Source organism: Leopardus geoffroyi, chromosome B1, assembly GCF_018350155.1.
Source record: "Leopardus geoffroyi isolate Oge1 chromosome B1, O.geoffroyi_Oge1_pat1.0, whole genome shotgun sequence".
Taxonomy (NCBI): Eukaryota; Metazoa; Chordata; class Mammalia; order Carnivora; family Felidae; genus Leopardus; species Leopardus geoffroyi.
Window position 1 is genome coordinate 191886082 of NC_059327.1, and position 22964 is coordinate 191909045.

At 33.3% G+C, this 22964-nt stretch overlaps 1 protein-coding gene across 14 annotated transcripts in view; it reads left to right on the forward strand.

The window, feature by feature from the left end:
* LCORL (ligand dependent nuclear receptor corepressor like) overlaps window positions 1–22964 on the forward strand; it is a 164661-nt gene that overhangs the window by 117878 nt on the left and 23819 nt on the right. For 7 of the 14 annotated variants that reach the window (XM_045474424.1, XM_045474423.1, XM_045474425.1 and 4 more), the window contains 2 exons: window positions 8210–8303; window positions 16391–21201. In XM_045474424.1, coding sequence (XP_045330380.1) covers window positions 8210–8303; window positions 16391–21201 — 4905 coding nt within the window. Of the gene's footprint in view, window positions 1–8209; window positions 8304–9664; window positions 13793–15824; window positions 15901–16390; window positions 21202–22964 lie in introns of those variants that run through there. The other 7 variants (XM_045474432.1, XM_045474431.1, XM_045474433.1 and 4 more) reach the window with 5 other exon arrangements.

The following is a 22964-nucleotide window of genomic DNA, read 5'->3' on the forward strand; positions in this document are numbered from 1 at the left end:
TCTGACTTCGGCTCAGGTCACAGTCTTGCGGTTTGTGAGTTCAAGCCTCGCGTCGGGCTCTGTGCTGACAGCTCGGAGCCTGGAGCCTGCTTCAGATTCTGTGTCTCCCTCTCTCTCTGCCCCTCCCCCACTTGTGCTCTGTGTCTGTCTATCAAAAATAAATAAATGTAAAAAAAATTAAAAGAAATAAGTTTGGGTTAAGAATTTTTAATATATGCATGCAAGTATGTGTCCACACACATATTTTAACTACCCAGATCCTTATTAGAAACCACCACTGGTGTCATTTGGTATATTTACTTTCAGGTTTTATTCTATATTTGATTTTTTGGCTTTCTGTATGGTTAATGGTCTGTATCTCTATTCAAGTTTATATCCTACCTTTTTTTTTAAAAAAATGTTTACTTATTTTTGTGTGAGAGAGAGAGAGAGGCAGAGCATGAGCAGAGGAAGTGAAAGAGGGAGACACAGAATCCAAAGCAGTTTCCAGGCTCTGAACTGTCAGCACAAAGCCCCAATGCAGGGCTTGAATCCACAAACCACAAGGTCATGACCTGAGCTAAAGTTGGACACTTAACCGACTGAACCACCGAGGCACCTTATCTCCTACCTTTTAAAAACATTATAATAGCATTTGCAGTGTTCCATGTTTTGTTTTGTTTTGTTTTAATTTACTTTTGAGAGAGAGAGAGAGAGAGAGTGTGAGTGTGGGCGGGGCAGAGAGAGGGAAACACGGAATCCAAAGCAGGCTCCAGGTTCCGAGCTGTTAGCACAGAGCCTGATGCAGGGCCCGAACACACAAACCACGAGATCATGACCTGAGCTGAAGTCAGATGCTCAGCCAGCTGAGCCACCCAGGCGCCCCGTCCATGTTTTATTAATTACCTTAATGGATATGTTAGACCTAATTCTTAAGCAAGTGAAAGTACCATAATTTATATAACTATTTGTTAAATATTTATGGTTGTAAAAAAAATTACATTTATCAGTCATATTGAAATCTTTCATTTGTCTTTGTACATGAAAACATTTTCACGTTAAATATTTTCTTAAAATGCCTAAAAAAGCGTGAGCATTTTTTTTTAAGGCCAAGAAGCAGTTTTTTTAATTTTAGAGAGTGCGCTAGCAGAGGAGAGGGGCAGGGGAAGAGAGAGAGAATCACAAAAAAGCTTCACACTCAGTGCGGAGCCCAACGTGGGGGTCAGTCCCACAACCCTGGGATCACAACCTGAGCTGAAATCAAGAATCGGACACTCAACTGACTTAGCCACCCACGCACCCCAAAATGTGTAAACATTTTTAAGCTTTTTGATAACATATTGCTATTTTTCCAAAATGTTGTGTTCCTGAGCTAGTAGTGTTTGACCGTGCAAGCTTATTACACCATTGCCAACATTATAATCTGTTTTGTTAAAACATCACAGATTAGAATTTTGGTTAAAGGCAGACTCTAGAACGTGGCTGCCTGAATTTGAATGGCATTTTCACTACTTACAACTGTATGATTGTGGGCAAGATAATTGACCTTTCACTTTCAATGTTACCATTAAAATTTGCAAATTTATAAAACCTATTAATATATTGGGTTGTATAAGCACTAAATGGGGTAAGACAGGTAATCCTGTTTGTTTTTGCATACTTTATTTGCACTAAAGAAAAATACTGGTTTTATATATTCAGATTTTTTGTGAGTTACTAATATGTTCTAGAAGTCAGCTGAATATGAATAAATTAATAATTTAAATCATAGGAATCTCCTAGAGAATACAGGAAGAAAAGACCAGAAAGAGCCAAAGGCTGACTAGGACCATACATTGAGGGGCGAAAAGAAAGACAAGACCCATTTAGGGAGATAGATAAGAAGTGATCTGAGACATAAGGTAGAAATAACATTAAGGTATTTATTAACATAGGTTTGCAGTTTGCATCAAGCATTATTAAATGTTAAGGTAGCTGTGATTTTGATGAAAGTTTTATTGCTAGTAATTACCATTTTTGTGAAATTTCATTTGGAATATTCTTCCCTCTAGGCAATATAAAATTTATGTGATATTTTCGGGGCACCTGGGTGGCTCAGTCAGTTAAGCGTCTGACTTCGGCTCAGGTCATGGTTTTGTAGTCCGTGGGTTTGAGCCCCACATTGGACTCTGCGCTAACAGCTCAGAACCTGGAGCCTGCGTCAGATTCTGTCTCCCTTTCTCTGCCCCTCCTCCGCTCATGCTGTTTCTCTCTCAAAAATAAATAAATATTAAAAAATTTTTTTGAATTTAAAATTTATGTGATATTGTCTCCTCTCATTAAAGTGTACTTGCTTTGGGGTGCCTGGTTGGCTCAGTTGGTTTAGTGTCTGGCTCTTGATTTCGACTCATGTCATGATCCCAGGGTCATAGGATTGAGCCTTGTGTCCAACTCTCTGGGCATGCAACCTGCTTCAGATTCTCTCTCCTTCTATCCCTTTCTCCTGCTCATGCTCGCTCACTCTCTCTCTCTCTCTCTCTCAAAAAAAATTAACTTGTCTTCGTGAACTGAATCTTACTAATGTTTATATATTTAATATTGGTGATAAATAACGTGGCTTCAAAGACCCATGCCATACTCCAATATGGACTGAGCTTCATGATTTGCCTTGTATAGCAACTGAAGACCCAAAGTGTTGTGAGGAGTTAATAAATGTGTTTTTAATGTACATAATATTCACAATTAATTGATTAATGATCATCAGTCTTGACAATAATTTCTGAAGAAAAATCTGTATGATTATTAGAACCTAACGAATATAGAAATTGATTGAAAACCATTCTTAGCCTCTTTATCTTAAGCAAAGTTTCTCTATGTGAAGCTAACCCTCTCTTCCATATAGATATCAACCTTTTGACTGTGTTGTCATTTTCTGAGTGGCTGAACAAAGTTAATTGATTGAATGACTATTTTGTTAGAGTCAGTTGTATGCAGTGCTTATTATTATGACAAAATTGAGTGAGTCATTGATGAGTCCGTGAATAAGTATTGGAGTACTGTTGCTTTCAGGCCCTGGCTTAGGGAGTGGGTATTGTGAGAAAATCAGCCAGGTAATTATGCTTAATTCAATATAAATCTTAAATAGATTCCAAACATACTTACTAACTCCCCTATTGGAGTTTAGGTGCTAAATTAGGCAAATTATAATAATATGTCATAAGTACAGTATAGAAGAATACAAGGGTATTGTATGTTGTGGGGAAAATTAGAAAAATGTTTGAGGGGATGATTCTGAAGGATGTGTAGAAGTTAGCCAGGCCAAGAGAACACAGAGCATACTTTGAAGAATGGACAAAGGCCATAAGATTAGAGATAGGAAAGAATGGTGTCCTTGGAGTGGTGAAATACAATTCTATGTTATAACAGTTGCATTTGTCTCCTTTGAATAGATCCTTGATCAGGAATTTGCATGAAAATACAGAACTGAAAATCTGTTAATGAAAATTCAAATCTTGATTTTAAAAGAAGGTGAATTCTAAAAAAATTAACCCAGTAAAGTGTTTATATCAAGAAATTGCCCAGTTTAGTCATGATTTCAGTTTTTCAAGCATTGGTCCATTTAAAAAGTTATCTCTTGTAGTATAATATATACAGTTTACCTGACCTTGTGGAAAGATTACACTGGCCCCTCTTTAATTCTATACATGTCATATTAGTGTTTGATCGACAATAAGTAAACTGTAGTGTTCAGACCCAGTCTATAACTAGTAAATGGAAATAATCTGTATTTATTATTAGGAAATTTTCAGTTGTATAGAAATATACAGTATAATAGTCATGTTCCTGTCACCCAGAACTAATAATATGTTATTTGATCATGTTTGCTTCTGATCAATGCTTTCTCTTAAGGAACTATCACATCCTTTTGTTTGCTTTTGGAAGCAACCCCTGATAATACCTATTCATACATTAATAAGCAAAATCTTTTTGTGTGCTTTAGAAGTTCGCATTAATGCATACTAAATGCACTCTTGTTAATTTACTCCTCTAACTTGCTTTTCTTACCAAATTAGCAAAAATTAAAAATCTCAACACCACCAAGTGTTGTCAAGGATGTGGGAAAGAAATTTGGTGATATCTACTAAAGTTCAAACTGTAAAGTCCGGCACTTATACTTCTAGTGTATAACTTAGAAAAATTCTTATACATGAACACAAGAAAGCATTTAGAAGGATTTTCATTTCAATATAGTTTGTAATAGCGTAAAACGAAAACAACCTATGTACCTGCCAATAGTTGAATGGTAAATAAATTTCAGTCTGTCTTCTACTTAGTTTATATTGCCCTAGAGCACACATAATAAGTACTTAGTTTTTATCCATCAAGTTAATTATTAGTACTTTGGAAATATATACACACAAGACAATCTAGTTACGGTGTGCTAACTCCATTCTGAAGGAGTGATTCTTCTAGATGTTATCACTACAGCTAGATCTAAATCAGCAGCAGGAGCAAGAAAATCCCCTTTACCCCCCATTGCTGATCTTTTCATTTTCTGTCATTCTTCCCAAGCTATCTCTCTCCTTTTCTTGTTTTTGCTTTTCTAATTTGGACAATCCTAGAGGTGACTCTTTATGGTTTTTCTAGCTCTTGAACTACTGGAGTCATGATATCAGCAAAATACTTTAGTATAGACCAAGGCACTGCTAACAAAAAGTGATAACTAAAATTTTTCTGTGATAACTAAAATTTTTCTAAAAATTCTTTACTTACATATTTATGTATCCTGTATTCACTACATAAGTGTTCATTGATTGAGTGATTTTACTGTGTGACAGAAATATGCTGAAGGAGTATATTTGCCATTTTAACTGGATAACAGACTATAATGTGTTCCTTAAGTTCTCAAATACGTTTAAAGCAAAACGTTTAACATAGGTACCCTAGGATGGGGACAAGGCTGTGGGGGAAAAAAATTAAAGCATTTCTCACTCTGGTCACTGTTTAGAGTTTTGAAAAAAGAAGCATCAGGAGTATAAGCCTGATTTGGGTAGCTCTCTTAAAGATGGAACAGGACTTAGGTCTAGTTCATCCTTAAAAGTATCTCCAGCCAGGTCCTTGTCTCTAGGAGTGGTCCAAAAAGGACAAGAATGCCTTTATTGCCCTAGCTAGGGAACAACAACCTAATTTGCATAGTTAATGTAAAGGAGGAAGAGGAGTTCCTTGTATCTCCTTTTCTTATTTCTGGACTGTGGAATAATTAACTTTAAATCAACCATATCAAAAGTCTAGAAGAGTTTTTTGTTTGTTTTTTTTTTTTTGTGTTTTTTTTTTTAATTAACTCATTTATTGTTGGTGTTACTTTTGTTAGAAGAGTTTAGAATTGGAGAAATTTCATTAATTCATTTTGTAACATTGACTAGGAATAACAGACTTACGGAGAGCATGTTTTATGTGCTACAAACTACATAAAACAGGAGCAGAATCAAAACTAATGAATTCAGTGTTAAATTTGAATATAAATTAGGTAGTAATGATTTTTTGAAGAAAATGATTTTATAAGGTCTTGAGTTAGCAAAATTTAGTTGTTGAAGAAGAGAAATGAGATAGTAAAGGAAAGGACATTTCTCTCTTTCTTCTTTCAGTAGGTCACAGCACTCTATTCTTTATGAAATACAAATAAATAGATCCCTGGCCTAAGGAATTCAGTCTTGTGGGAGAAAAAGATCTATAAGTCAGTTATTACAAGACAGTGTCATAAGTGTTATAGCATGCTGTTGACACAAGGGAAACAAAAATCTGCTTCTGCTTGGGAGCATGTGGATCTTTAAAGATGAGTAGGAGTTTGACAAGTTGAAAAGGTAGAACACTCTAGGCAGAGGGAACCGTGCACTGCAGTTTGAGAGAGCTGACACCACATAGCATGTTTGAGGAACTACAAGTAGTTAGGGACACAGGAAGCATGAGGGTTGAGTTGAGTTGGAGACAAAGCATAAAAAATTGAGCTTCATGGGTAGCATGGGATGAGATGCTTCACTTAACAATTTTTTAAGGTACTGTGTACCATATTCTGTATTTACTGAACACTTATTGTGTGCCAGGCACTATTCTAGGCAGTGGGGATATCTGGCTGAATAAAATAGACATGGTCTTTGCCTTCACATAGCTTAGAGTCTGCATGGCTAACAGTGGTAAGTATATAAGCAACTAGAATATAGCATGCTAAGTGCTAAATAATGTAGTGTTGCAGGTGTAGGAACCTAGAACAATGACAACCAACCAAATCCAAGTTGCGTCCTGAATGATTGAGAATAAGATTTGGTGAGAATTAGGAGTGTGGGGATAGAAAGAGAGGATTAGGAGTATTCTAACAGAGGAAACTAACAAAGTGTGTAAGCCCAGAGTTGAGAAATATCATACCACTTTCCCAACAGGTTTCCCTCCTCCACCCTTAGCCCCTTGCAGTCCATTCTCACCACAGCAGATTGATCCTTTAAAAGCATAAATTAAAATTGTGTCAGTCTTATGCTCAGAGTACTCCAATCCTCCTTTCCTGTCTCTCTCAAAGTAAAATAGAAATTTCTTACTATGGCCTATAAGGCCTAATGTGATCTGCCTTCCTACATTTCTTTCTTTCTTTCTTTCTTTCTTTCTTTCTTTCTTTCTTTCTTTTCTTTCTTTCTTTCTTTCTTTCTTTCTTTCTCTTTTTAACGTTATTTGTTTTTGAGAGAGAGACAGAGGGCAAGCAGGGAAGGGGCAGAGAGAGAGGGAGACACAGAATCTGGAGCAGGCTCCAGGCTCTGAGCTGTCCACACAAAGCCTGATGTGGGGCTCAAACTCACGAACAGCGAGATCATGACTTGAGCCTAAGTCAGCCTCTTAACCGACTGAGCCACCCAGGCGCTCCTGCCTTCCTACACTTCTGATCTCATTTCACTCAGCCTGGGTTACTCCACTCCAGCCACCCTGGCTTCTTTGCTATTCCACAAACATTTTAGAAATGATTCCGTATCACAACCTTTGCACAAACTGTTCCTTATAGAAGCTTTCCCCCAGGTAACATGTTTGGTTGGTCATGGTTGGTACCGTGACAGTTAGTACTTTTTATTTTTATACCTTTGTTACTGCTGCTTCTAAATTCCTAAAATAGTGCTTTGCACATAGTAAGCACTCCATAAAATTATTATTGAATTATACATAATAATAATAGGTTATGAGTGAGACTGTTTTATTTTCCTGTATTTGTATCTTGCAGGGCACTTAAGTGTTAGATGAATTTATATGGTAACAATAAAACCCAGTTGAATTTTTTTTAAACCAGCTTGAATTTTTTAGTATATTTTTTAGACATATGTTTTCTTATGATTCTTTATAACTTTTCAGTTTTTTAACTATCAGTAAAGAAATATTCACAGTATTATTGAGTGCTGTGTTTTCAATTCATAGTTTATGTTTATTCTTTTTGACCCTCAGATTTGTTAGATTAACATGTCTGAATCATTGATTTTATTTATGGAAATTCAATATTATAACAATAATAAAAATAACTACATTTTAATAAATACTTAAGCAGTTGTTTTCTAACAGGCTATTTTTCCTAAGATGTCATATTCTTACTGGTTTTGTCTTCATTCAGTAACAGATATAAACACTATATTATATAGACAGTGATTCAACTGTTCTATGTTTCAGTTATTTAAAACTGTAAAATTTTACACTGAATTCTAAAAATACATTGGTTATACATAAGAGTCACAGTTTACTACCCAAAGTATATGTTCCACATATTGCTAGTCCTAGTAAATGCTAGTTATTGTTCTCTTATTCATCATCATTTTTTTCTGTGGTCTCTGTTTTGTACAACTTACATCATTCCTACTTTCTCAGAGCATCATCTGGGCAGCCTTGAATAGAAAAAAAAATCATGGATAAGCAGTTAAATGGCTGTTCGCTGCACAACAGTGGGAAAGGTGACCAAGTGTTGCTTTTAAACAGATTTTGTATCATAGCCTGTTTGTTTCTTCATATCACTTATGATATGCCAGCTCCTTCTCTGTTCTTTTTTCCTATGTAGTGCCTTCCCAGTCATGTCCTGTTGCTAAAACCACCAAATGAGTTGGTAATGGCCACATGTCAAATACAGGTGTTAATTTTTAGGTCATGAATTAGATCAGCAAAATATGAAATGTTAAAATGTAAGGATTACCTATTTGTCACAAATATAAAGTTTTTTCTCTTGCAAAAATTATAGGGGATGGAGTGTTAGATCTCTCTACAAAGAAAACCAGCATAAAATCTGAAGAGTCATCCATATGTGATCCTTCTTCTGAAAATTCAATGGCTGGGTAAGCAATATCTAGGAAATATAATTTAATATTAATATAAAATTATCTCTTCAGAGAACTCTTAATACTACTTTGAGTAGATTGACATATATAGCTTTCCTCCAGAATTTTTGTCACTCATAAGTGTGTGTCTCTCATACCTTTCATTCGTCCTTTCTCTTTCTTTTTTATTCTTTCTGTTAAAGAAAAGTTATCAGAACAATCACCAAACTTTAGTTCATGTTACTAAAATGAACTACCAACTTAACCATAGACTACAAACCAAGAAGCAGGACGAGTAAAGAAAATTTAAAATTCAGTACTCAGGAGGCAATTTTAAGGGAAATATGTGATTTCACTACTTAATTTTTTTTAAAACAATCAACAAATTTTAAAAGTACTGTACTTACTAATTCTTACAGTTAGCTTATAATGTTTACATTTTTTTCACTGTGCTTTAGGTGTGGTGGCAAACTTTATATAATATATATAATAATATATATCTAGTAAGCACCACAAAAAGTCCTTTCATGCTTTCAAAGTTCTCATTAATTAAATAAATAATTAGCAGTGAAAATAATTAGCAGTGAAATGCTGTTCTGTTGGATTTTTGGATTTTTATTTAGTAACTTTTGCATCTTCCCATTAACAAACTGCATAGGAAGCTTTTTTGTCACATTTAAATCTTCAATGTAGAGTGTAATTTGTTTCAACTAAGACTGTAGTAGCTTTTGAGTCTTAAGGTACAGTTAGCTTCTGTTTGAGAAACTTTGAAAATTACAATGGTATGTTTGAAATAGAGATAACATTTATAGTATCAAATTATTTTACCCAAATATACCTTGTCTACTTGTTTCAAATTTTAAGTTTTTGTCTAGAGAAACATTAGTCTTGTGGAAATATGGGATGTTTGTGTTTGGAAATATTCTTGCTGCTACAAATTTCCTTTAAAGGGGTTGACTCTTTTATTACTTGTTTAGCGGTAACGTCACGTTTCTACTAACAAAAACTCCTTTAGGATTTGGGTATTTTTTATAATGGAACTCTAATTGTACAAATAAAAATTATAAGTATTGCTCTGCAAGCATCTGTCAGAGGAATAGCAACATCATGAGAATATTTTTACAAATACTGAGTTAGGATTTTATGTTCTTGGAAGGTCTGCCTGTTGAGGCCACCGTATGATTGACACATTGTCCTACCAGGACTGTAGCGTTTGCTTTGATAAGGAGTAACTACTACATCTCACAGACTTAAAAAGAGTCATAAGCAGTGATGTTACCTAAGCAAGGAGTATAATAAAGGAGTGGACCCTTCCCTTCCATAGCTGTGTGAGAGTCTCTCATGCATCAGTTTACCATCGTTTCATTCCATCCATCCAGGAGACTACACAGAAACAGAGAGGACTATGTGGAAAGAAGTGCTGAGTTTGCAGATGGTTTGCTCTCAAAAGCTTTGAAAGACATTCAGTCTGGAGCACTGGACATAAATAAAGCAGGCATACTTTATGGCATACCTCAAAAAACTTTACTTCTCCACTTAGAAGCCTTACCAGCAGGGAAGCCTGCATCTTTTAAAAACAAAACTCGAGATTTCAATGATAGTTACTCATATAAAGACAGTAAAGAAACTTGTGCAGTGCTGCAAAAGGTAGCCTTGTGGGCAAGAGCTCAAGCAGAGCGCACAGAAAAAAGTAAACTCAATCTACTTGAAACCTCAGAATTAAAATTCCCAACAGCTTCCAGTTACCTCCATCAGTTAACTCTACAGAAAATGGTTACTCAATTTAAAGAAAAAAATGAAAGTCTACAATATGAAACTTCACATCCTACTGTACAGTTAAAAATTCCTCAGCTCCGAGTAAGTTCTGTTTCAAAACCACAACCTGATGGTCCTGGTCTGCTGGATGTTATGTATCAAGTTTCCAAAACCTCTCCTCCAGTCCTAGAAGGATCAGCTCTCCAAAAACTGAAAAATATACTCCCTAAACAGAACAAAGTAGAATGTTCTGGGCCTGTAACTCACTCAAGTGTTGACTCTTATTTTCTACATGGGGACCTCTCTCCTTTGTGTCTTAATTCTAAAAATGGAACAGTTGATGGAACCTCTGAAAATACTGAAGATGGATTGGATCGAAAAGATAATAAGCAGCCCAGGAAAAAACGTGGCCGTTATCGCCAATATGATCATGAAATAATGGAAGAGGCTATTGCAATGGTAATGAGCGGAAAGATGAGTGTTTCCAAAGCACAAGGAATTTATGGGGTACCTCACAGCACTTTAGAATACAAGGTAAAAGAAAGATCTGGAACACTGAAGACTCCTCCGAAGAAGAAACTCCGATTACCAGACACTGGGTTATATAATATGACAGATTCAGGGACTGGCAGCTGCAAAAACAGCAAGCCTGTGTAGATTACTTGTTAGGAAGATGTTTGTGTGCGTGTGTGTGTGTGTGTGTGTGTGTGTGTGTGTGTGTGTGTTTGCGTGTGTGTATGTGCACAGGTGTGTATTTGTGTGTCTGTATACACACATGTGGGAATTACAGATGCTCACTCTGACAGGAGACATGAAATTTTACAGTTCAAAAACCACTTACATGCCTTTTGAAAAAAAGTTTTATTCAGGGTTTTCACTGTGGACAGAATTATATAGTTGCTTACTTAATTCTGATAGTTTGTATTTAATCCTTGTATAAATAGGTGGAAAAGATTCAGGTTTTCTTTAGTAGTCAATAGCATAAAGCGTTGTGGGAAAACAAGTAATTGTCGAGTGAAACATTTTTATTGGTGAAAGACCACTCCAGCCATTCAGTTGAACCATCTTATAATGGAAATATGATATTAATAGTTCGTAAACATTTTTACATAATATACTTACGGCTATTGTAAGTATATCAGACAACCAATCAAAGTTTAAATAGACAGCTATCTCCATACTAAGAAAAATTAATATATACAGTATTAGTACACTACAGTGTATTCTATGAAATATGAAATGCACTCAAGTGCATCCACCAGGAATAGAAAAGAAAACCTTAAATGATATGTATAATGAAATTTAATATTTATCATTTAATAGTTGATTTGCAGGAAGTTGGGGTTTATAAGGTATATACTTTTTAAGAAAACTGACACATAGTTAACCCCAGCAGCTATAGAATCCTTTAATATAAGATGGAATACTAAGAACAAAAAGTAATTTAAATTTAATTATTAAAATAATTTAATTTTGTTTTTCATTTGAAAAATAAGCTAATGTGTAAGGTTAGAAAAGAAAGTTGGAATGCAACGTAGAGCATGTTTATAATGTGCACAGAAAAAGCTTGAGAATGATAATTTTGGTTTAAATGTGCTGGTTAGTTGATGTTATGACTACTTTAAATTTTAAGGATTGTGACACACTCCTACTATTGAAAAACCTCAGTGTAACTTTAATATATTTGCTGCTGTGACATTTCAAAACATTTTCAGTTTATCAAAATGAATTACAGATTTCATTTTGGTGGGCGATACATTATCATTTTGCTAATAACCAAATTTGCAGTTTGTTCAGGGTCTTGAATAGATTTACAGATATTTAACACTGAAGCTGTTTTGAACTTTCAGTAATGTAAACTCTACTAATTGGGTAGTTAGAAGCTGGGCAGTGCATTTTAACTTTTACAGACTCATAAGAGAGACCAATAATTTTTATATAGCAGTTTTAAAATGTGGTTCAGAGTATCCATGTTGGATTTATGGAGTATGCAGTGGTAAAATGTTATAAAGCATGTGCCTCCATATAAAGAATGGGGATTTGCTTCATATATTCAGAATTCTCCGAGTGCCCCTTTCTCTGTTAAAATTCAGGTTCTGATCATTTTTCTAAGCCAATTTTCCTAAGTCCAAAAGGAATACTTAAAGCTGAATTTAAAAAATAAGTGCACCTTGTCAAATACTTGTGTTTTTACACTTGTGTTTGTGTGTAACTAATAATCTCATATACATGTAATACTAAAGAGATTTTCAGCTATTACATTTAAAAACTGCTTACATATGTTTAAAGAAACTGAAGAGTGGGAAGCTACACAACCAAGTAGTTATTTGGTCTCTTAGAGCTACACTGAACCCTCTTCAGCTTAATGTTACCTGCATACTAGGGTATGAATCCTCTTGCTCTGTTTTTGTTTTGTTTTTTTTTCCAAGTAAGTATACATAACGGATTGCAAAACAGCAGATGTCAGGGTCATCTTTCTTTTTAAAGAATTAAGCCATATTTTGTGAGGGCCAGAACTTGGATTATTTACTATATTTCCCCTCCCCCCCCCCCCCCATTGAAAAACACAGTTAAAAGATAAAGTAAATGTTTCAACACAATTTTATTGACCTCTTTATACAGAATTTTACTTGCAAAATTTGGGGGCCTGAATGCATTACATAATATTTATATTGAGCTTTTTTATTCCTCACACTATATTTACATTAATAAATTGATTGAGAAGTTTATAGAAAAGGGATACTTACAGAACACTTTTATATCATTTAAAAGATGACCTGACCAAAAACTTTACAGGATTCATAAAATCAGGGATCATTTTGCTATTGACTTCACAGTGATCAGTAGTTTTATAGGTAATATTATAGTTAATTTGCAGCATTTAGTATTTGTATTATTTATTTTTGGTCAGAAATAGTAAATTAAATATTTTTTGATAGTTTATAGGTAATGATCAACCCATAACTTTTAAAAGAAACAAAATGTTTCTAATTATTGAGTTAACTTTTGATTATACAAACTAGGAAAGGCAGGGAAATTTATGGGTTCCCCTTCTCCCCAATGATTCTATTAAGATGTTCTTTATGTTAAACTTTCAAAGTACTTTATAAATTTAGTTACCAGTTACTACTTATTAATTGACAGTTTTATGAAAAATCCAGTTTCAGCAGACTTTTAATGAAGGTGAAAGCAACCCTTATATGCTTTCTACTTATTTGAATGTTCCTCAAGTATTTTATATTTAAAAAAAAAAAAAAAAGAAGGAAAAGAAAAAACAGTGCCTCTGTTTTTAGAAAACTACTGCTCAGTAAAGTTGTTTAAACCATTTCTGGTAGCTAATGACAATTTTATATTAAATTGTATACTAACTTTAGTGAGACTGATTTTTTTAGTTGTTTACAGTACAAATACTTGTATTTGTTTTTTAATTGCAGTATTTCCATTGTCGCAGTAATTTAGTAAAACTCTGTGGCTGCCTTGATTTTGACAGATTTTGTTAATATAAACTGATTGTTAGGCAATTAGTTATATTTATGCATAAATCAATTGCACTATAATTCATGAATTATTTATTACAATATTTTCTAATGAATTCATGTATCTGTCTTGTGTTGTAAATGTACTGTAATTCTGTTCCTACTTTGTGTTGTTATATATCTAAATCTGATTGTATGAATCTTAATTGTTCAGTTAACGTGTTTCTAGGTTGTAATTTGTAGTAAAGCACTTCAATGCTTTTGCACTTAAATTTACAACACTGTTGGTGTGTGATTGATTTGCTCATTCAGTAAAAGAAAAGAAAAGAAAGAAAAGAAAAAAACTGACTACACTGACTTTTTTGATTCACTATAGGAATGAATTTTATTTTTATTAATGTGAGAAATTGACTTTCTCCAAAGAACTATTTCAACAACAAAATTTGCAATGGGCAAAACTGATAGTAACATACAAAAAATGGGCAGGGTGTTTTGGTTTGTAAATCTAACAGGAAAAGGTTAGAAAAAATTTTAACATTAAAAACAAGGGAGCTGTGAAAGATATGATTATGGTACCTTTACATATAATCACTTGAGAATAGAGTCTAGTTTGGAGATTTATGTGTATTCAACTATTATTTACTCATATTAGATTGTTCTTTGAGACTCTAAACTGCAAGAAAGATGGAAAAGAAAAAATTTGGAGCCAAATAAAAGTATTACGGAATTTTATAGTTTGAGAATTTAGTTCTCTAATATCTGATATGTGTGTATCAGATATAATCTAATACTTGAATATCCAGTTAGTAACTTTATGAAGTTATTCTTCATATACCATTAGATGGAAATTACTGACCACTGTGGTATTTTGGAATTTCCATTATTGGAAGTAATAAACTGAAAAAATAAAAATAAAAGTAATAAACTGAATAAGAAACCTTTTTAAAGTTTAGACTTCCTTGAAATCTCAGAAGAGATGTAAAAATCTTGTGGTTTTCAGAATAGTTAACACGTCATTAGTTTTAATTATTTCTACTTCTATACTTGACTTACTAACAGATAAAACATTTAAGCATTGAGGAAGTGTTATGAAAGCATATTAATCTGTAAAATATGGTGCAATGTATTTGTCTAAGAAACATAAAATCTCTTTAATTATTTAGTAACAGGTATGTTTAATAGCCCATAGCATAACTTTAAAGAAACTGTTGAAGTGCATCTATCTATCAGAACGTTTTTGGGTTTTCTTTTGCTTATATGAAAATTACAATTTTTACTTTGCTGGAAAAGAGAATAATATCACATATCTCCATATTTGATAGTTAACATTTCCTAATGTCCTTGTTCTCCATATATTTTTTGAATTACCTAATAGTGAATCTTGAGAATCAGTTCCATTATTTACTCCCAAACGTGATAAAATTTACAAATATATATATATACATATATATATGTATATATATGTATATATATATGTGTATATATATATATATATTTTTTTTTTCCAGAAAGGAAAGGATATTGGGGTCGTGTCTGTGGACTTAAAACATTTTATTATCAATTTCACATCTTTTCTCACTTTGATAACTGCTTTTTGTCAAACCACATGTTAGTTTTGGTGAAATATTGGTTGAATCTAGTAGAGTTATCATTTTTCTAGAAAACTTCTGATCTAGTGTTCAAAATTTACTTTGGTGTTTTTGCTTCTTAAATAACGTAATATTTTTTAAATGTAGATGAAATATTGCATCTTTACCTGTGATACAAGCCAGTTTTAATGAGCAAAATAAATTTAATTTCATTTTTCATTTTAAAATTCCTTTAATTTTAATATATATGAATATAATAACCCTTTATTTAAACAAAATACAGTCTTCTGTAGCACTTCATAATCATTATATCCTAATTCCAGCCCTAAATAAAATTCCTACAAACCAGGAACTACTAACAATAATAGCAAACATAAGAAATCATGAATGGGAGGCTATTTTCATGTACAGAGTTTGGTGATATGTTTAATTTAAAAAGATACTTTTCTGAAACAGAATTCTTTTAATACATTTTATTCTTCTTGCTGCTGGTATTGGATTAAAAATTTTTTTGTAGACTTCTGCCTTGGTTGCTAAGTAATCCTGAGTCTTAGTTAAAATTAGATGTATATTAGTTTCTTCAGTGGGACATTTTCCAGCATTTGAAATTAGATAATTAGGTAAGTAATGCCTTTAGTCTTCATGTAATTACTTTAGTATTTAAAATCAATTCAAAATAGATTTTATTTTTAAATAGCTTAAATTTTTTTTATTATTAGGTTAAAATGCCTGCAGCTTAATCTTAGAAAAGATACTCTGTTATTTATATGAAATCCAAATTCTTTAATTTTCCTTGTAAGTATGCAAAGATTTCTTTTATTAATAATTTTATTTCACTACCTTGAAAAAATATTTTAAAGTTTTCTCCTACATCTTATTTTTCTTATTTGCACTAAATCAGATTGATAATTATCAAAATAACTTCTAAAATGTCTACTTTATAAAAATGTAACTCCTTCTGAAGCACTTTCATTAAATATTCTTAGTACATCCAAAGCACTAAACATTAGCAATCTGTAAATATAATCATATCTTTAATCAGATTTTGTATCCTAAAACTAGGGCTTTCTTTTGACTATTATACTTGCCATAGGAAATTAATTATCATCAGTGCTTCATTATATTTTTGCTGAATGATAATCAAGATGTCATTGTTGCAGCTCTATAGGAGTTAGGAGTCCCACAATACCAAAATTTCTTTTGTTCAAACTCTGTTAAAATTATAACTCCTTATAATACTGGTATTTTTGCTGTAATTCATTTTTTGTTTGATTTTTATTTTTAGTTCAACTGTTGATGCAAAATCAGAGGAAGCTACTAAAATGGAAAAAGGAAAATCAGCATTAAGCAAAGTTTTGGAATCTTTGTGCATACATCACCAGCAACAAGTTTTGGCCATGTTGAAATTTCTAGTCCAAGAGCAAAATGCTGCTTCTCTTTGCTATTGTAATACATCATATACTGTGTCTTCAGAATCTCAAAAGCCCCTAATTGAAGATGATTTACATGGTCTATTCTGTAGTTGTGAATATAGGCTGGCAGAAAGAGGGTGTTTACAAAATGAAAGACAAAGCCCTGGTGTTGTGCCTCTGCCAGTCTGTATTAAAGATTTACATTGTTTATCTTGCCAAACTATAACTATTGAACACATTATGACAGTAGTGAATAGAGGAATTGCAAACAGTTATAATTCTCACAGGTGCTGTTCTGGACTATTACCAAACATTCACTCTACAAAATCAACCTTTCACACTCCTCTTTCATCAAGGGACATATGTGATGTTTCAGTCAGTCTTAAGGATGTTTGTAGATCTCGAAGTCCATCACCCCCACCATTATCACCTGTACAGACGGAAGGATTTGAAAAATTAAAAGATGTTGTCTCAGAGCTCTCAGCCTTAGAAAATAACAGACTTGAAATAAACATTAACCAGCCTCCCTCTCTCACACCAGCAGAAATAAACAGTGACAAGACTGATCACGAAGGTAAAATACATAAAACTAAAAAATTCAGCAACTCGGATTCTTTGCTCCTGGAAGGCAGTGGTAATTGTACTACAAATCAGGAAAAAGGTGAAACTACTGTAATTTTTCAAGATTTAATGGATCGTATTAATGAAAAATTAAAGTCAATAGAAACTACGGATATGGGAAACCTTGTAAAATTATCTAGCAGTGATTGTAATACAGATAATGATTTAAAATTAAGAGATCTAATAGCTTCTCTCTTGCATAATGCCAAGGCCAGTGATTACAGTTTTATGGAATTGCTGAGTCAACATGATAAAAAGGTAGAGAATAAAATTATTCAGACAAGATTTCGAAAGCGTCAAGAAACTTTACTTTCAGTGCACAACTCTCCTGATTCACCCACGTTTAGAAGGCAGTCTTTGCAAATAAAAAGAGAACTTGCCAGTCTTGATGAAAATTTTGTAAGAAAAAGATACACTGAAAAAAATTCAAGGAAGTTGACACGCAACGATGAGATATTTTCAATGGACAGAGAGGAATTCTGTCATTGCCAAGGGTCTTTACAAAATTCTAAAAGCTTGCAAGAAAATAATCATGCAGAAACATTTTCACCAGATTGTGCATTGCAGTCATTGCAACTACCTCTTCATAGTTTAGAAACTAACTTAGCTTTTGATGCATTTTCAGAAAGCTTTAAGACAACTTCCCCTGGGAAAATGAGCATAACAAAATTACAGGAGAAATCTGCAGCTGGGAAAAGACTTTTGCAAAATCACAGGAAGAATCCAAAACTGGAGAATACCAAAACTCCTTTGAAAAGTGATGTTCCTGGACTTTTGAGCAGAACTAAACGACATATTGTGCCCCCAGGATGGTATTCTATATATGTAACAAATAATTATGTTTTCAAAAAATCCCCTAAGGCCAAAAAAATTTCTGATTCTGCAAAAAAAAAAGATCCAGTGAAAAATACTCAAATTGAAAGCTCACACAATATAGATCTAAACAAAATTGCAATGAATTCCAATTTACAAGTTGTTGTGGAACGTTTGGAAGATACAATAAATATGGCCAAAAAGTCTTGGAATAATCACTCATTATCTGAAGGATGTAAGACATCCAAGAAATTGATAGAAATTGATGGTAAAGATCAAGATGCAGGAAGAAACATGACTCTAACTGTAAGCAGAATGACATGCAAAGAGCAGAGTTTATCAAAATCTGTGGTAGCAGCCAGTAATATCAAAAGCAATCATACACCTACAATAGATTTGAATAGCAAAAGACTTGATAATCCGGAAAATTCATCTATTTTAGATACGAGTAGCTTGATTTCCGGTGTTCAAAATGTGCCAACAAAATACGAGGCCATTGAAAGCTCTTTTTCCAGCTATTCTAGTCCTATCAAACTCATGTTTTTATCTGAGGTTAAAAGCAGTGAAGGAGTCAAATATACTTTAACTTCAGTCGGTACTTCCAAGTCAAATGCTGATCTTCCTTCTGAAAAATATCCAAGTCATGATGCAATTGAAAAACAACCAGAAACAAATGAGGATATCCCAGATGCTAACTTTGAAAATTATAGTTCTAATTGTAATGGTAGTGACACTCTTCAGGGAGAACTAAACAAATTTAATTGTGCAAAAGAAACTACAGAATCCCCTGCAATGTTTATAGATGATGTGAACAGTGATAAGCCACAAGACAAACCTAAGGAAAATCCAAGCAATGATACTGATTCATCTTTTAAACGAAAACCAGGTAGACCTAAAAAGATAGGTCCCCAGGTTGTGAAACAAATTAAGCGGCCAATTGGAAGACCACCAAAACCTAAAACCGATCAAACAGACATCACCATTTGCCAAAATGAATCGTCTAGTACTGGAAAGAAAAGTCCAGAATCCCTCCTATCAGAAGTGAAAGAAGGTATCTATAAAAAGAGTATTACCGTAACTGTTATTTATGGAAGATCAAGAAGAACTAAAAGGCATGTTTCTGAAGGAACTGTAAACATAAGCAATGTTATATCTTTCAGCAATAATGCTGATTTTCCAACTGAATGCAATAGTCTCAGAAATATTAGAGAATACAAAATTGACTCAGGTGAAAGAAGTGCTATTTCAACTTTGACTACTGAAAGTGAGATCTTGGGGTCTGGCTTTGAATATATTAGGCCCATCAAGAACAAGTCTGTGATACCTCAACCTTCCAAGAACATTATCCGACCAAATCAGAAGCCTTTTGCAGTAATTAGGAAGCCTGGTAGACCTGCAAAAGTGAAAATCTCTGGCATATCTGTGACCATTAATAGAGTTTCACCTCAGGAGAGAGAAGTAAGTATTAGCAGCTGTTTGCCTCCTTTAGAACAAGAAAATATATTAGAGAAAAATCTGGCTGAAGAAAAGTATGATCACCAATGCAATAAGATGGACACAAGGCACACTGAAGCTGACATATTTAAGAATGGATCAAAAAGTATGGTTGCTGCTATACCTTTGAGACATTCTATTAGGGATAGAAAGCCATCTCTCCATCTCGTACATCCATTAGCATCTTCCAGCTCACTTATTTATAGAAATACTCTGCTCCGTAAATCATATAAACTCCATTTGCAGAAAGGTAAAAGTGAGAAGGAAAAACATAGGCAGTCAAGGATAAAAATAGCTTCAAAAGGTACCCCTGGACTTAGAAATTCAAAGAATGCAAAAATGTGTTTGGAAGATAACAAATTAATACCCATTTCTGAAGTATCCTTGGACCCTATAATTTCATCAAACCCTTTGCTCAGGTGGTGGGCTGCTTCTACTTCAAATGATTCCTTATTAGAGGAATTAAACAATAGATTTGAGCAAATAACAAATGCTTGGGTGCAAGTGAGTGGAGATGAAGCTGAAAACTGTGTTCATAAAAAAAGAGAACGCATTGAAAGTGATAATTTCAAAATAGCAAACCCTTTGGAAACCTGTCTTTTAGAACTTGAAGTTTCACCTGTAAAAATGCTTTTTCGGAAAAAGTATGATTTGAATGAACTCTGTATCTGGTTTATGCAAACAACAGAAACACAGTCTCTTTCACTAGTTAGAAAAGCAAATGCTCGAAACCCTTTAGAAGTAATAAATACCAGAGGAATTAAATTAGGGACCAAATATTCTCATTTTAATACTAGCCCCTTCAGAAAGCACTTTAAAAAATTTGCACTGTCTTCTCCTTCAAAATCAGCAGGGAAGTTGCATATACTACATAAAATAGTTAGCTCTCCACTGTTAAATGTGAGAAGTAATTTAACATTAGCTAGATTAAAAAGAACTGAGTTTAAGAGGTTGCAGCACGAAAGGTGGAAAAGAGAGGGAAAGCCGCACAACCATGGAACAGTTGATTGGATCTCTAAAAGAAGGAACTTAAGATTTTTCTGCCAGAATCAATTTTTAAAAAAGACTGAAGGGGGAACAAATGCTGACATCCCACTCCAAGGAAAAAACACAATAGATAATCAGTTTATTTTGCCACCTGAGATCAGAGATGACTGTTTGCAACAGAAGGTGGCAATGTCTGACTTGAAAACACATGCTAATTTAGAGAATAATTTTAAGACAGAAGCAAAGGAGAATGGAACAAATTGCAGCCAAAAAGGTTTTGAAAAGGGATCAAGACTAGGAAATGTATGTCCACATAATTGGAGGTCAAAAACCTTAAAAGATTGTAGAATATTTTTGAGGAAGATCAACTATCTTGAACACAGAAATACTTTTAAGCTAAATACAATCATTTATTCTCCTGAATCTATTGGCAGTGGAACTAATCATCAGACTCACATAGAAGAATCAAAGCGCTTTACCTTAAGATCCCATTCTGCTAGGCAAAATTCTTTTAAAAAGCAATCTAAAGAAATAGAAAATGCTAAAACAAATAGTCCTTCAACCGATAAATTTCCTGGCCAATTTGACAATAGTAGATTAAATAAATGTGTTAACTATGACAAGAATCCTGATAGTTCTGACGTTCTTAGCAAATTGAACAAAAGAAAAAGACCGCCATGGAAGACCACAGAAATGTCAACAAAAAGACATAAACGACAGTCTTGCAACAGTGGACAAATGGCAAACTATTATCCAAAATCCCAACTAGGTAAGTTTTTCTCTACTTAATTTTAAAGTTTCATTGTAGGTGCCTTGAGTAAAGTATGAGATAATGGGTAGAAAAGGAACAGCTGATTTAGTTTCAATTTATTTCCAAAATATTTGGACGACCTAATTTCTTGGCACCTAGTATGAAACTCAATGAAATTAGGTTCTACTAAATGTACCCGTGCGCTTCCCTACATCTTAATGAGTCCAAGATTTTAAACAAATTAAAATATATTTAGTAGAGCCATAGCTTCTAAACAAATCATTAATTTACAAGTTATATTATCTGTTTTTGTATTTGATCTAATATAAAATATAGAAAACAGTTTGAATGGTAAATGTGCCTAAGGAGCTATCTAAAAATTAACTGCTACACTACAGGATAATATATATTTATTGTCTTGATAAATTAATAACTTTGAGACCATGTGGAAAGAAGTAAAGACTATCTCATTGCTAAATTGATGAGGTCTGTAACATATATAATAATTATGGGATATCAGTTGCACTTTCACCATTAAGTTGTTACACCCTTGGGTACTGATTCGGGAACCATTTTAAGACTCCGCATATTTAAATAGAGTCAAAGAACAAGATATTTTCTTCAGTAAATAAGCAAACTTGTTGAATAGTTTTTTTCATAGTAGACATTGAACTAGATTCTATGGATATAAAGATGAGATTTCTTTCCAGAGATAATCTATAGCCTAGCAAGGGAGAAAGTCATATGCAGGTAATTTTAAGGTAATGCTAAATTTGGAATGCAAACGGAAATTACTTTAGTAAGTAATTATGTGCTTTACTTACTATGCAGGCCTGACATTGGTGCCTTGAGGAGACTGTTACCCTTAGAACCTAGCAAAGCAGGATTATGAGCACCATAATTGCCAATGTAGCCATTTCCATCTCTGCTTGATAGGTGCTAGACACTTCAGGATGTGAAAGAGCGCCAGGTTACATTTGTAAATTTAAGGAAATTTTATCAAATGGTTGCATTATTACATTGTATATTTTAGGGGCCTTTTTGAGGGGCTTATGGAGATATTGGTGGCTTTATTTTTGTTACCTTTTTAAAACATTTTTAAAAGCTAAAAAACCATTATCGAGTCTTATAGTAAGATATTAAAAGCAATAATTAAACTCAAGTTTTAATAAGTAGATGATTATAATGACCCCCAAAATTTGATTAATTGAATGACTTTAAAATACCTATTCCATAATATTTAACATGCATTAAATAAAAATTTTAACTTTGCAACATGCAATGATTAAAGCTTTATTATTGGGCAAATTAGAGTCTCCATTATGAAAGATGAATCAAATCTAAAAATAATGTCCTTTGTTTCTTGTCCTCAGGATAACTAAAAACAACATAACAAATAGTATGTCAGGAAAAGAGGGAAGAAGCCTGATAGTGATTTTTTAAAAAAACTTACAATTCACCTAAAACCATACACACATATTTTTAAAAGACTGTCGTGAATGCAGTATAAAGTGCAGTGTTTCATTCTTAATTCTTTATATCATTCTCATTTCATGTCGTTAGAGTTTACCAAAGACAGTTTGCATTAACTCATTTTACAACAGAACCGTATTTTGTCCTTTTAGCTTCTTAACCATTGTATCTTCCTAAGTTATAAACATAAAGTTTATTTTAATGATTATCTCACTAAATATGAGATCACCCAAGAAAAATAAGATGGAAGATGCCTAAATATTACTTTCCAAATTAATCTCAAAATTCTTCTGTTAAATTTTAAAAAT